This window comes from Pholis gunnellus (genome assembly GCF_910591455.1).
Source record: "Pholis gunnellus genome assembly, chromosome: 15".
Lineage (NCBI taxonomy): Eukaryota > Metazoa > Chordata > Actinopteri > Perciformes > Pholidae > Pholis > Pholis gunnellus.
Window position 1 is genome coordinate 5532863 of NC_136542.1, and position 12336 is coordinate 5545198.

Sequence of the window (12336 nt, forward strand, 5' to 3'; positions counted from 1 at the left end):
TGAAGGTTTCATGCAACCCAGCAGGTTTGTAGTGGCAGCCCAGGTTATAGTGAGTGCGGGTTTATTTTGGCCAACGTCTATACTTCTGACCTTATATTCCCCCTTTTTAAGAGACACACAGCTGGTTGCTATAAAGCGTGGCCCCTCCCACGGAGTTGACAAAGCGCCATGAAGGTCTGATTCACTTGACTGTGACTCTGAGGCCGTACTGTATACAGTCTCCCTGCCAATCTCCAAAGCCTCAACAAGATCAAGACGTGAGGCTCTAATGGGACATAAAGAGCAATACCACGGTCATTCTGTATTAACATGTACTCTTACACTTTAGAGTTCATACTGTACATATATATGTACTGATCCCTACCGTTAACCTGGTCATATTTGTATGATTCATACTGTTAACCTGAATTTGGCATTGATAGATCGAATATGTTGTTATTCTTGTATTACACTCTTTATACTTGTAGTCCTGCAACTTTGTATTGCAACCGCTGCACAGCAGTTTCCCCCGGGATACATAACGATAAAAAGATTTATCTTATCTCTTCTTGCTGCAGTTGAGTTATGTGTGTTGTAAACTGGATGAAGAGATGCAGAAGCTGGTATTTGTCCCCTATTTGGAACAGAGAATATTGGTAGAGCCTACACCATTTACTGTCCATTTAGTAGCTATTCTGGAGCTTTCGATCATCGCACACGATCTTCATCGGCAGATGGAGTTCACACAGATACATCTTTACAATGCGTGGTATTTCATCATCACTCTTTCATCTATTAACTTACCATTTTCAATAGCCGACCTCGGGTAAAAATTAAACAACATTGAGAGCATCTTAATTAATACAGTAGATCAATAGAACAAGAATCAATCTCAAGTCTCAAGTCACTGTGTGTGCAAATCGAGTCCAAGTCGCGGACTCGAGTCCCCACGGGTATATACATATACAGTACGTTGCGGATTCAGCTCTAATGATAAGTTATTTTACTCGCGACATTCTTCCGCTTACACTTTTTAGACTTTTACTTCAGTAAAACATTTCACGTTGGACTTTTACCTATATTTGGAGTATATTTTTAATTGCAGTATTCCTACTTTGAAGAACCTAAATACTTCTTTAAACACTGACATATTGTAAGGATGCAGAATGCTTGAACACTAAAAGCAGCTTATTAGAAAGACTAATACTTTCCACCGCACAGAAAATACCCTTATCTTCAGAGGAAGTTGCAAAACCAGAAGCAGCAGCAGCAGCAGGGTAAGACCGTCAAATATAGCACAGAGAATATTTGGTCAAACGGGCACTGAAACCGCAGTCGAATAAAAATATCTTGAACACAATAAAAGCCCCAGTTGGGATTTCCCACTAACTTGGCCATGATTTAACAACGAGGGCATGTTATTCATTCTTTACCAGCATTGTGTTCCTGTGTTTAGCGGAGCAGTGTGGGGTTAGCCAGGGAGCGTGGAAACAACCCAACTGAAACACTGAGGAGAGCAGAGCCAGGATTCATGGTTCAGAAAATCAGATAAGGAAGTCAAAATCAGTGCCATCGCAGAAGCTCAGATTAGCACCTCTGGCATTAATGTCGCCATGTTAAATTTCAATGTGAGCAAACGTTTCAAGTGCCGAGACTCTGGTGATGTGACTGCACGGCCTGAGTAAACACGACGATCTGCTGAGTCGAAGCCCAAACACTATCGTAACACTCGAGCCCTGAGAGGTTTTCTGCACAGCCGACACCGGCTCGTCGGTGAAGCACCCTGCAGACCGGCCAGTCCAAACAATAGTCCGCTCTCTTAGCAGCCTCTTCAAGTTGGTTCCATGTGTAGCCTCCCCCCCCCTCCTGCTCTTCCCTCCCCCCCTTGCTCTTTTTTCCTTCTTCCCATCCCGCTCTCCTCATCCTTACCAGGAATAAGTGACTATATAACAAATGTGTTGGGCGGTGCGGGCTGCCAGGGTCACTGGGTTTGTGAGGGGAGCTGGCTAGTGTTGCCCACAGAGAGTATACCTTTGCCAGTTTGAGCGGCGTCCAGCTCTCGTATTGCTGGAGCTCAGTTCCCCTCCAGCTCAAACCCTTCCTGTGCCCTCCAGATGGATAACAGAAACCCTGTTTAGTGGACTATCGATCTACCACACTGCCCCCCACACACCCTCCTTTTAAACTCGTTTAGTAACGGGATTAATATCTCCCTGCATGTATACTGCATGAAAGTAAATCAAGACATTATGCAGGTGGAACATGGTGGCTTTTTGTACTTAAAAGCTCTGGGCAGTACTGTGGACACATTTTGTTGATGTAATCTAAATTACATTATTTTGATCCTATAGATGTTGTTTCAATGTCTCATCAGATATTACTCACAAACTGACGCCAAACAAGCAAATGTGTGTGTGTGTGTGGCTTGCAAACAACAAACGATCCATCTTATGGACTAAGTTGGCACATTGCAACATGACTTTAACTAACCGCCCGCAGCCTTGAAATAAAAAAAAACCCCATGTCACTAACATCTGCTGCAGGTCTTGAGGGACCTGCAGACCCCGCGCAGACCTTCTCTGTGGCTGAAACTACTAAGGCTTCCTCTTTCTGTTGCTTCTAAGCAGGCGGCTGTTTGTTGCATGTAAAAGACACTTCCTGCGTGACCCTGATACAATATGATTAAAACAGCATTTTGTAACAAACTGGGTGACATGTTAAGGGTTATTCTACGAGTGTCACTGTGTTTAGAGGGGGTTCAGTCAGAGAGGTAATGACACAAGAAATGTTTATTGCAGCTGCTGCTGCTGCTGTAATTGAGTCGGTAAACATGTGGTCAAGCTTCGATGCTATGAAGCCTGTCAGTCAGTATGATAGTGGTTTATCTTTACATAGAAAAGTTTGCTGCTATTTAAGTGCTCTGAATGTCATATGGAGAACCGTTATAATTGTGTCCTACTAAAGCTGAGCACAGATTAGGGAGCAGAGATGCAGACCTGGTTCGGGTCTAACGCAGTTATCCTAGACATGTGCTTCAAAGTGAAGTAACAGATCCTAGACGCACAGATCAGGTGAATACAGAGTGCAGTCTCAGTTTGTAAAGAGCTCCGGGCACGACGCCATCCACCTGGCAGGGCCCCCGACGGGGAGACGGCCACAACAGAGACCAGCCAGCTCCCAACAGAGACCCGTTACCAGGAGACGGGTCCGCTCCTCCCCGGCTTTATTTACTGCACTCCTCATCAAGGTCATAGCCGGTGTCACAGAGAGAGAGAGAGAGAGAGAGAGAGAGAGAGAGAGAGAGAGAGAGAGAGAGAGAGAGAGAGGAGCAGGAGAGACACGTGGCTGAGAGAGAGAGAGAGAGAGATCTGAAAGCAGAGAGTGGAGGGGCAGCTAAGTGATATTGTTAATCTCCATCTTGGTCTAAAAACTATCTGTCAGCACCACTCACTCTCTCTCTCTCTCTCCCCCAACAGCTGATTTATATCTTTCTATGCTCAGGTGATCTGCTGCTGCAGATTCCATTATGTAGGAACAAACTCAATTTAAAATTCCACTAAAAAAAATGTAACCAGTTTGCATTTTAACTGGTTATTTAACACAAAAATAAAATTAATACATTTTATAAGATTAGATTTAGAGAAGTTATTGTTATTTCAGGAAAAATATTTGTTGCATTAGAACAAGTAATGTCTCCTTTTCAAAGGTGCTACAAGTCTGCTTTATATGATCTGCATACACATCATGTTTCTCTGTGATATTCAAAGCACTTACACAAAGAACTCTTTACTGTGTAAAGAGACAAGAGGAGTAAAGTCTACCTGAGCAAAGACTGAAGTCCCTCTCCCTCTGTGTGTGTGTGTTGTTATCAGAGCTTTTAGTGCATGTTTGTGCACGTGAGCGCGCCCCCACTGACTCGTGAAAATAGTGACAAACTCCCGTCATGGTCTCCTGACGCCCTCGGGTGACATTTTCAGTTGCATATTGATTTTCTGTCAACAGACTAAATCAATTAATGAGCTGGTTGCTTCGACGCTATACATAATTAATCACTCCTTCAATAGTTGTAGGTAATGTTACGATCAAAAGGCACAAAACCTGCACTTGTGTTCCATCTTTTCTCTTCACTTTTAATTCATTGTAATCTATTACGCCGAGTGTTCATATTGTAATTGCTGTTATGTGGTGTGTGTATGTTTTTATATTTTTCCACCTTTCTTGTGGAAAATGAACTCATGATGACGCATTGTGATGAACTCAAACTCTCTCCACAACTGACCCTTAGCTAAGCCCCGCCCTCGAACACAGAGTGGCCAATCATAGCCAGAAATTGCTTTTTAGTTTATCGAAAAATGTGACATTTATTCAGGGAGTGCAGTTAGTGACAGTGTGCTATACATGGTCTTTCTTTCATTGCAACTGCCTGTTTCTCCATCACACATCTTATTTTGGTCAAACGGTGCAGGCTGCACATTCAAACTGGTTGTGCACGTCGGTAAACCACACCGAGTCATTCAAAAGTAGTGAAATATAGCATGTATGCCATTCGGTATAATACGTTTAAGATTAATATAGGTATAGATATAAACAAAAAGATTAGGATTTACTAATATGTACTTTCCTTCCTTGCAGCAGTATGAGTGCAACACATTTAACCTCGATGCTCCTAATCCTGGCAGCGTCGGTGCCATGCTCACCGTGACCCCCTCAGTCTGACGTCCATTTACATTTCTTCAGTCAGCATCACGTACTAGTCACATGCACATGACTCCCCCCCCCCCCCCGCCAGATCCACAGAGAGCAGATCAAAAGATAGCCGAGCCAAACAAGCAGAAGCAACAAGAAAAACAACTCACATTTCGTCGGGCGCTCCAGTTTCCGCCTCCCTCGTTTCTTGCACGGCGTCGTCGAGCTGTCGTCCCTGTCTTTCTCCGAGTCCTGGTCTTCCCGGCTGTGCAGGAATCCGTTCTCCGGGGACGGACTTCGGCTCTGACCCTGAGAGCTGTCCTCTACCCGGCAAGAGGAAGGGTCTCTGGGGATCCCGTTCTCCACTTCCCTCTTCTCCTGTTTGGGGAAGCAGGCGTCGGACGTCCTGTCTCTGTGCCCGCCCACGTCTCCGTTGTGGACCTGTGCCATGGACGGCCTACCCGCTCCAGTGTAGCTGTTGCCCACACCCACAGTGCCTTTGAGGGAGCCACTGCTCTCGACCTGCAGGCAGGGGAAGGGGGAGGTTGAAATGTTAACATCCTGGCACTCTATCAGCTCTAGAGGTTGTTATTGCCGTAGCAGCATGTTACAATTTGATGTTCTCAAGTTGTACAACAGTGTGGAGCCTGTCAGCAGTTATGCCGTATCACTGGATACGCTGTAGCTGTAAACGAAACCTTTCAGGAAATACAACAAATCATCCAGCACGCTTGAGAAAAGGTCATCGCAGTGAGCAACGATAAAACAGCTGGCACTATCAGACAGAGGATAAACCCTCCTCAGGCTATTTGACATGAAATATGAATTAAAGCATCCAACTATTTCCTATTAGATCAGCTTAATTTCATCCCTTAAACCCTCTCGGCTCTATCTGGACAGCATCAAACATGCAGCTCAACGTCGAAAGTTATTAGCCAGTGAATTATGACATTTCCCTTTCAGCTCTGTTAAACTAGAGTTGTAAACTTCAAAGCTGTGCCGGTAAATCTGCTGTACAGTTATTAACTTGCAAGTGAGGGAGGGATTACATTAGAGTTCATCAGGTACACCACCGAGCTTCCTATGGTCGCGCATTTCGTGATTACAGCAGCACGGAAATATGTCAAGAATGTTGGCCGTTTGACAACAAAGAGGGTTTTCACTCCGTCCACTTTGAAACGCCCAGTGAAACTATTTCATTCTACGCAGAGGAGCACATTCAAAGAGAAGCTGGCCGGTCTAAAGCTGCGGTTTAACTTACAATGGCAGATATATTCAGTTCTTACACCTCGCCTCACATACAAGAAAGAAGCCACTGTCTTGGAAGCCCGAGAACAGATTTGTTTCAAGTTTTGAAGAGATGTGACGGTGTCTGCTCCTGCCTAAAATTAGCCATAAAAACACACTCTATCAGACAATCCCATTACTGGGTTACTGGGGGCAGAAAGTGGAGCATGTCTTGTGAGATCAGAGCTGCAGCTTTCATCTCCTGTAGGTGTAGGTACAGCAGCAGTCTGCATTGAGGCATCTGTCACATTTCAGCAGATGATCTTTCACAAAGATCCTGTGCTTGAAGCTGAAAGGGCAAATGTAATCTGATTCGTGCAGATTGAATAAGAAAAACACAATTTGAAGCCAGCTCTAATGTGACCCAGAGACCTATAAAGCGTCTGTGTAATAAATCCAAAGCAAATTGAAGTGGAAGCCGAACTGTATTGTAAAACACAGCTACATCATCAAGACAAAGTTGTTGTTTTTTAAGCATTCCTCGCAGGCCGCACGACTCTAAATGACTTCATCATTGCAGTTACCGAGAAAATAACCGTTTCAGGCGCTCCAGTAAATCTGTTCGACACGATGAATGAAAACAACAAATCCACCGTTAATATTCTCACTCAATTCATAACTGGAAAAAATAAATAGTTTGCTGTGAGTTTGTGTGTGTGTGTGTGTGTGTGTGTGGGCTTCGGCAAACAGACACAAAGAGTACACACAACTGCTGCTAAAAGAATTCCGCAACAGATTAGTGACCCAGTGAACTACATGTGGCCCCTGCCAGAGGTCAGAGGTCACAGTCAGTAAATCAGGCCGCTCAGGCAAGAGGTCAAAATAAAACACTGGCTACCTAATCTATGTTACTGCTGCAGCATCACAGCTCACACACACAATGAGTTCAATGCAGAATGTGCTTAATAAGCTGTTAAAGCTGCACTAATCCATACTTTAGTATTAACAATGGATCAGTGACCGAGTAGAATGTGAAAGACAAACCCACAGATCATATCATCCAACTGTGCAGTTCCCCTCCTGCTCTAGAGGCCATTCTAGCGTCTCTCGGGGTCGTTGTGTTGGTTTTACGACACACAAGCTTTGACGCTCTCATCAGAGAGAGACAGATATTTCCCTCAGGAGTTGGTGAAGACAAAAAAGAATGAATGAAACAATTCTCGAAATGGCAAATGTATATGTATATCTGTGAGACTGCTGGCAGGACGCTATAGTCTCTGATGACATTTATCATCTTATGATTTCACTTGACTATTTGGTTGTGCTGTAGTGAAAGGTGGGATGATTAAATAATGACAAGAGATTCATCTTTGTAAACTTCACATTAGCTGAAGGCGCTAAATGTCACAGCCCATAACCATAACAGTGAAGAGCGGCAAGGTCAGTTAATATGTCAAATGAGTAAATGCTTTACTTTCATTTTTCTACGAGGACTTAATGTGACCTCGTCCATGATTTCAGTGTCCTTTAATGTGAAAAGAAGGCTTGAGGCTTGTGATGTGCCACCATTAATTCACCAGCTTTACCTGACATTTAATAATCGGCACAAAGAGACAGAACAGCCCTTTAGACAGCGTAGTAAGTTTTCAAGTACCTTCATTTAGAGAAGACTAACGTCAACAACAAAACACCTCCGACTGGGGTGTCACACGTGGTCAATCCCCCACAGCTGTGCAAACACTCACTAAGACGCCCTGATTCTGAGTAGAGAGTTTCTTTATCTGTAACTAGTAGCACGGCTCTTTAAATACACATTCCTCCCTAACCTACAATATCTGAAAATTGGTTTTGTTGAATCACACTGTGAGAATGAATTAACATGATTTGAAAGCTAATGTTTATGTAAATGATAATGTCTCAGGGAAAAAGAAATACCCAAGAGTCATTATTAAATCAGGGCTTTTAAGAATTCACAAACAGATTATAAGTGGTGTTTGTGTGGAGCTGAGCAACATGGTGGAGAAAGTAGTACAGGTGGTGTTTATGAAAGCTGAAACAAACACCTTTATTTTGTCATCTTGCACAGAGTTTACAGAAATGTTGCTGAAATTTGCTCACCAAGACTTCTTACTATTTAAAGCCTCTGCATTTTTAAACCAACATGTCACACTTGCTTAGAACAAGCTGGTTGACGTGACGTGTCACAGGGCAAATACGTTTACACTGTAGTGGTGAGAAGTCAATTGTTCCAACCGTGATAAAGGCGTAAACTTCCAAACGATGCCCACGCAATTTTTGTCGGAAAGGTGTGTGAGGGGGAGAGAAGCCTGTTTCCACCTTTGAATCACTAGGCCAGAGCTGTTTGAAGGATACTACCGTTACTCATCGGCTGTTCCAACAGCATCTGAAAGAACCTCCCGTGTCCAATCATTTCTGCAATCCGTCATTCACACCCACGTCTTGCAGTGATTGGGTTAGCTGTTTTCGTTGCGTTTCATGTGTGCAACACAATGAATACTTTATAGCCAAGACTGTCTGAAAACATGTGCATTCATGCCCATATTTAAAAGATTATTAGCATCTTGCCCTTCTCCATAACAGCAGGACTTTCACCCCACAAGTGTGGATATTTGGAACAGCTGCCTTAAGATGTGACTTAATGAGATTTCTTTTTTTTATGAATGAAACATATGAACTTATGAAGCATAAGCCAGCCTCAACCCATTAAGACCAGCATGGGACACACAAACTCTTCACCATGACCGCAGCTAAAGGAATTCTTAAAGGGACGGCATCGACTCGCTTCCTATTCATAGACAGTTTGGGAATTACTTCACAAAAAGCACGAGTGAGCAAACTAAAATGAAACTAATGTGCTGTTTTATTTCCTTTTTAAAAACTAGCTAATATCTCATTTTGACTGCGAGCAATATTTAGCTAATGTACCAGAAATCAGACCACTGTAAAACAAGTATGCGTGGATGGATGTAGTTGTAAAATCATGTCAGATCAACACTCACTGGGAACTGCTTCCGCTTTCTTCCAGGCTTGCCAACTTTACAAGAGGCACTACTTTTAGCCGACTTCTCCTCCTTCATCAGCTCCATGTCCAGTATTGTGCTTTCACCCTGTCAACACAAAGAACAACACATCGATATTTAGACCCGGTAGACGATACTAATCGGAGTGACAGTGCCATCACCTATGGGGATGTCCCATTTACATGTCAGGCCTGGATGCACATAAGCACCTTTCCAGGTTTTCAAAGACTGCATGCAGTACGCTAAGTGGTGGGTTCACCAGGAGTGACACTAGACCTGCAGGACACTCAGAAAACTGCACCACACTGAAACACTTGAACATTTGGCGGGGGACTGCAGCGGCTCCTTGAGTGTCTTTTGGCTGAGTGGACAATGAGCCGGATAGAAAGTTCCTTTGAACTAGGCTGAAGTGAAAGCTCCACGGACGCAGCGCTGACCTTCCGCAGACAATCCCCTCTTGACACCATTACAAAGACGTCGACCGGCCCCCACCTTTCCCTGCTGTAATTTCCCTTTGATTAATAAAACTGTGAACAAAGCCCCACGTTCACCACCACCAAGTGCCCCCAGGAGTTTATGGGAGAAAAGATGATCCTAATGTAGATGCTTTGAGTTCCAATGTTGACTGAATAGGACCACCAGCACCAGGTCTGAATGCAAATGAGATTGCAAGGCCACTTCTGACAGCTGCGGTGTGGCTGGGGTGGGGGGGGTTTGGAGGGCTGGGTCCTTATTAAATTCCTTCAGTGTTGAATGTGAGATTCCATCAAAGATAAATGAGCTCTCCGCACTGTCGGGCATTCTGCAGCGTTCTGCAGAGTTCCTCTGCTGACTTGTGAGGTGCTTTTATTGTAATCTTACGCACTGTGGACTTGGAAACAAGTTGCAATTAAAAACTACATTTTGAATGTAAGACTACATTATAACGTAGCAAAAACTGCACTTTCCAGGCCACGGAGCAATGAGTGGTGTATTTTAGACAGAAGTTTCGCGCCTAAACATCTATAAAAAAATTAAAATAAAATAAAACTATATTTCAATTGAGCATCAAACCTTGAAAACAACAGTTGAGAACACATGGTCCATTTAGTAGCCACTCAAGAGCGTTAAATCTTATCACACGATCTTCAACCGCAGGTAGTTTGCCCTGTTGTTTTAGAACGGTAGATGTTAGATTGTGCCTTTTTTTTTCCAGAGCACTTTAAGGACTTTTATTGGTCATTTAAGATTCAAAGCGTTTGGCAAACTCCATCTGCTCATGATGATCATGCGATATGATCACAACCTACTAAAGGGGGCTTGAGTCAACGTTTGTTTTTCCCCAACTGCCAAAAATGTGAGATTCTGGTGTCGCACTGAATTCTGTGACCCGACAGATACACCCGGCATATCTAAATACTAACTATAGCATTAGGGACAGAAGACAGAAACATCCATGCTTCCTATGTAATGTTATATGCAAGAAGTCTGTTATCATGTGGGTTTGTCACTTGTGTATGCACAAAAAAATAACTCTACAACTAGAGTATACCGCTTTTGGCTGAAAATACATATTTTGACATGCCAGAAATACAAAAACAGAAGTTCTTGATCGGGTCACACAATCTGACAGGTCACAGTATACGTTGTAACACCGGCCACGGACCTTTTTGACATCTCATCATCTTCTCTCGCTGCTCTTTTTTTTTTTTCCATCAATTATCCAGTAAAGGCAAAAATGCCATATAATCATTCCTGGACTGAAGCTCGCAGTTACAGACACTACTTCCTAAATAACTTCAAAGATGGAGGACTTTAATGAACACAGCTCAGGCCATGTTATGTCCTGAGAGTGTTTGCTGCTAAAATGGAATAAATCCATCAACTACTCGTGTCCCAGGGTGATAAACTGATTTGCATAAAGAGATGGATGTGATCAGAGCAGCTGACGCTGTGATTAATGCTCACACGGTTGTAATTGATAAATGTTGCTGGAAAAATGATCCAAAAAATACTGAGTTTACCGCTGAGCCTTTGAACGGTGATTTTAAACGTAGATATTGATGCTTCTCTGAGAGGATGTGTTTTGCTGGTTCATTACTAGCAGAGAGCCGGGTGCTTCGTTCCCCCCCCCCCCCCCCCCCCCCGGCAGGATTTGCATAGATAATAGCACGTTTTGAATGCTGCCTGGTGTGCTGGCTCATTTGGGAACCACTTACATGGATGACACAATTCAGTGGTGCTTTGCTGGCGCTGCAGGAACAGCCTACAAACAACCAACCGGAGAGCTCACACACACTGAACGGAAACAAAAAAACTCCATCTTCACACACAGCTTCACCCCAATGTTTACCGAAGAGAGAGAAAAAAAAAAAAGCCTGAAATATGATTTGTTGTTGCCTACGTCGTCAATATCTCTGCACTTTTTTTCCCCCCGTCTGCCAGTTATTTAAGGCAATGTCTGTTGCCAGGCAACAAGACTAAGGGCAGTACTGTGTAATGGGAACGTAGTGGAAGAGGACAGACCCCCCCCCCCCCCCTACACACACACACACACACACACACACACACACACACACCCCTCCAGCTCAACCTACACCAGCCAACGCCCACGTCACCACCAACCCACCATTACAACAGAGAATGTCACATAATACAGCTGCATCTCTCCACAGCCTCCTCGGTGATGCTGCTGCCTCCCGGGAGCATCAGTGACTCTCGACAACGAGCCCGTCTGCAGCATGAAAGGTGACGTGGCACTTCACATACTGTTGGATTCTTCTGACTTTTTCTTTCGTGCACAAGGAGGAATTGATGCGACTCTTAACATCAAACGGCATCAATCAGCTCGGCAGATCAATTAACTCCATTCATAAAATTGGGGGATGTTATAAAGGGCTTTGACCTGAAGTGACCGTACAAGCCAGCATCAATGTAATACCAGAGTAAAGACATTAACAAACTGTACTTTACCAAACATGCATACATGTACTCTTTACAGATATTTTAGGGAAATATTAAAAGGCACACTGTACACTGCTGGATAAAACCAGGGGAAACTAATCTCCTTTTAAATCTGGTGCGATTGAGAGCTTTCAAAAAAATTGCATTTCTCACAGATGGAGACTCAAATCCAATATTAATCAACAGCTTAGCTCGAGTCATTCAAAAAGCCAAAACGCGACCAAATGAACTCCATGAAGCCCCGATGCTATAAAGTTGAGAGATCCCGGGTCATTTAGCAACACACCGAGTCTCTGAGCCACACTTTTATGTTCAACACGCGCTTCTTACCATTCTGTTTCCAGGTGAGTCCGCATAGTCTGAGCCTTTGAACGCAGTGGTGTTGGTGTTGGTGACAGTGTTGGACGGCATCGTCTCAGTCTCTTATGGGTGATACGTGATAATGGGGGGGGGGGGGGGG

At 43.8% G+C, this 12336-nt stretch overlaps 1 protein-coding gene across 2 annotated transcripts in view; it reads right to left on the reverse strand.

Moving 5' to 3' along the window:
• The window catches only part of dnmt3ab (DNA (cytosine-5-)-methyltransferase 3 alpha b), a 32828-nt gene extending 20492 nt beyond the window's left edge, over positions 1 to 12336 (reverse strand). For both annotated transcript variants that reach the window (XM_079174630.1, XM_079174629.1), the window contains exons 1-3: positions 12207 to 12336; positions 8913 to 9020; positions 4836 to 5187 (exon numbers count right to left, since the gene is read on the reverse strand). In XM_079174630.1, coding sequence (XP_079030756.1) covers positions 4836 to 5187; positions 8913 to 9020; positions 12207 to 12287 — 541 coding nt within the window. In that variant the 5' untranslated portion in view covers positions 12288 to 12336. The remainder of the gene's footprint in view (positions 1 to 4835; positions 5188 to 8912; positions 9021 to 12206) is intronic.